The sequence below is a fragment of the Phytophthora infestans genome, genomic scaffold, assembly GCF_000142945.1.
Source record: "Phytophthora infestans T30-4 supercont1.46 genomic scaffold, whole genome shotgun sequence".
NCBI lineage: Eukaryota > Oomycota > Peronosporomycetes > Peronosporales > Peronosporaceae > Phytophthora > Phytophthora infestans.
This window is the reverse complement of record NW_003303713.1, coordinates 930,896-933,722: the sequence shown is the minus strand read 5'-3', so window position 1 is coordinate 933,722 and position 2,827 is coordinate 930,896. Positions and strand designations below refer to the sequence as shown.

Here is a 2,827-nt window from a genome sequence, read left to right as displayed (position 1 = left end):
CCGTAAGATCACTGTTAGCACGACGACCCAATCGCGACGGCGAGGGAGCAACAATCAAGACTGTGCTCGAGTATCGCTCCTTGAGTCCGAACCCCCCGCACCACCCTGGGACTCGCCAGCCCCCGACGTGGACCCGAAAGTCGTTTCTGTAATCATCGATGACGCATTTGAAGCTGTGCTGAAGGCTGCACTTCTAGAGCTGCCATTACGAGCAATTGAGAAGTCGTCGGGAGCAGTCGACTCCAAACATGCAGGAGCCGTCCACTTTAATGTAGCAGGCTCCATTCCCAAAGGTGACACAAGACGGGCATTCTTCAGTGGCGATAAAGGAGGGAACTGAGGTCGCGCCGCCTTCGCATGTACAATTGTAAACGTTCCAAACACAATGAGCAGTCTCGCTATTCGCGCCCTGTATAGCAAGGAGAATTCAGCGAATACTTTCATTACAACACGCACTTCCCTCTCTTTATGGTGAGCAGGCCTGACATTGTGGGTACGGCAATGCAAATGTAGCCATATTGTTCCTGATGATTTAGTGGCAGCAGTCTTACTGAACCTTCAAATTTGTCGATCAGAACTCACCATGCCACCATACATACACATTTCGACATCATAACTGATTGCTTCGATTTGCCCTTCCTTCTATCAAGCATCATCGACGGCAAAATAAGACCTCGGTAAAACGTTTTCCTCCTCCATTTTGCATTTCAACCTCGTCCTGCCATTCGCCTATAATATGTCCACCTACGTCGTGCAGGGGCTTGCATACTTCGCGACACACCCGCGTTTGTGGGTCTCGACATTATGCCCACTACTCTTGACGCTTATCGTGGCCATTACCTCCGTGGTCGTGCTCTTCTCCGTTGCTTTGGTACCTCAAGCCGAGGAACTGGAGGATGCGGGCGTGACTAAATGGCTCTCGTGGCTGCTAGCTGTCATGCTCGTGCTGGTGGAGATCTTTCTCGTCACACTCATCTACAACCTCGTCATCATGGGCTGCTACCAGGATAAGGTCTTCGAACAGGTTATGGTAGCGCGTGGCTTTAAGGAGATGGTAGAGGACGAGGAGCGTCACGCCGGTTGTGTCCGCGCCTGTCGTTCCTGCTGCCGTGTCAGCCTCTGGCTGCGCCTCGTACTGCTGATCGTAACATTGCCGCTAAACTTGATCCCGATCATCGGCTCCATCATCTACGCGTGGCTCAATGGCACTATCTTGGCGTGGGAGTACCATTTGCTCTACTTCGAGTTCAAGAACTTTACATACGCGCAGCAGAAAGCCTTCGTCAATGAGCACAAGGTACAATACTCGTCCTTCGGCATGCAGGCGCTGCTCATGGAGATGATTCCGGGTTTTGGCTCGATCTTCGTGTTTACCAACACAGTAGGGGCGGCGCTAATGGCTGCTCATTTTGAGGAGGAAGAACGCGTACGCACGGCACCGCAACACGGCGGTGTGCAGCCCAATTACGCCAACAACAATGCGTACAAGTGCCGTCCGGAGGCATTGTCTAGAGTGTATAGAGATATCTATCAGCGTTAATAAAACTGGTGCAGGCTGGCAGCCACCATGAGAGGGGGAGCAGCCATGTCTATCTCCGAAATTTCTCGCTCTGGAATGTATCCTTGTTGCAGTTTTAGCCATTTTCCAGTTTGCAAAGCCTCCGCGCAGCATGTCGACGTATGTGGCACAGGGTCTCGCTTACTTCTTGTCACACCCGCCGCTGTGGAAGATGACCTTTCGCCCCCTTTTACTGACGATCGTTGTGGGCATGACGACGGTCATTGTGCTGCTGTCTGCGGCCATGTATCCACAGGAACAAGCACTCTACGACATTGGCGTACCGGAAGGGTTGGCTTGGGTGCTGGCCATCATGTTGTGTCTCGTGGAGAGTTTCGTGATCGTTATGCTCTACAGCTTGATCTGCCTAGCTTGCTACCAGGACAAAGTGTTCGCGTACGTCATGCGCGAACAAGGACACACTGATCTCGTGGCCAACAAACGCAAGCACGCGTCGTGTATCCGCATCTGTACCAGTTGCTGTCGCGTGAGTGTGCTACTGCGTCTAGGTCTTCTGGTGGTGTCGGTGCCTCTGAATGTCGTGCCTGTGGTAGGCAACACCATGTACGCGTGGCTAAACGGCCAGATCGTAGCGTGGGAGTATCATTTCTTCTACTTCGAGCTTAAGAATTTCAGCTTCGAGCAGCAGCAAGCGCTCATTGACGAGCGCAGTATGCAGTACAAGCTCTTCGGTATGCAAGCGTTACTGCTGGAGATGGTGCCAGGCATCGGAGCAGTCTTCATGTTCACCAACACCGTCGGTGCCGCTCTTTTCGCTTCCAGCATCGAAAGGGAGGAAGCCGCCAAGCACCCACAGGTGCAGCCAGAAGAGACCGATCCATACCGCTCGCTCGTTTAGAACGTAGCCCCAAAAGTCTTGGCTCTTAAGAGAATGTCAAAACCATCCTTTATTCACGAGTCCATCACGCCAAGAATTATCCAGTTGGTGTTTCTATCCTTTGTAACAAATCTCGCAGTTCTTCAGTCATTCGATCAAAATCTCAAAATGTCGACGTATCCGCTGCGAGGCATCTTCTACTTCCTAGGCGACCAGCGTCTCTGGCGCTTGTCCATCTGCCCCGTGCTGATGACGATGGCCGTCGCATTGGGCGTGGCTGTCACGCTTTTCACCCTGACGCTGCATCGGCAGGAGGAGATGCTGTACAACGCCGGACTCTCCACATTCTTCGCGTGGCTCAATAAGCTGTGATCTTCGTGATCATAGAAGTTTTCATCGTCACCGTCATCTACGGCCTCGTTACGCTTGAA

General features: G+C 52.4%; 2 protein-coding genes across 2 annotated transcripts in view; one reads left to right on the top strand and one right to left on the bottom strand.

Moving 5' to 3' along the window:
* PITG_16928 (uncharacterized protein) overlaps positions 1-285 on the bottom strand; it is a gene marked incomplete at both ends in the record, with an annotated part of 824 nt that extends 539 nt beyond the window's left edge. Inside the window, one exon of the mRNA XM_002897303.1 lies at positions 93-285. Within this exon, the coding sequence (XP_002897349.1) occupies positions 93-285 (193 nt within the window). The remainder of the gene's footprint in view (positions 1-92) is intronic.
* Positions 286-736: 451 nt separating this feature from the next.
* PITG_16927 (uncharacterized protein) lies at positions 737-2,480 on the top strand (the record flags this gene model as incomplete). The annotated part of the gene is made up of 2 exons (XM_002897302.1): positions 737-1,453; positions 1,650-2,480. The coding sequence occupies 2 exons, from the start codon at positions 737-739 to the stop codon at positions 2,415-2,417; spliced, it is 1,485 nt and encodes a 494-aa protein (XP_002897348.1).
* Positions 2,481-2,827: the final 347 nt, after the last annotated feature.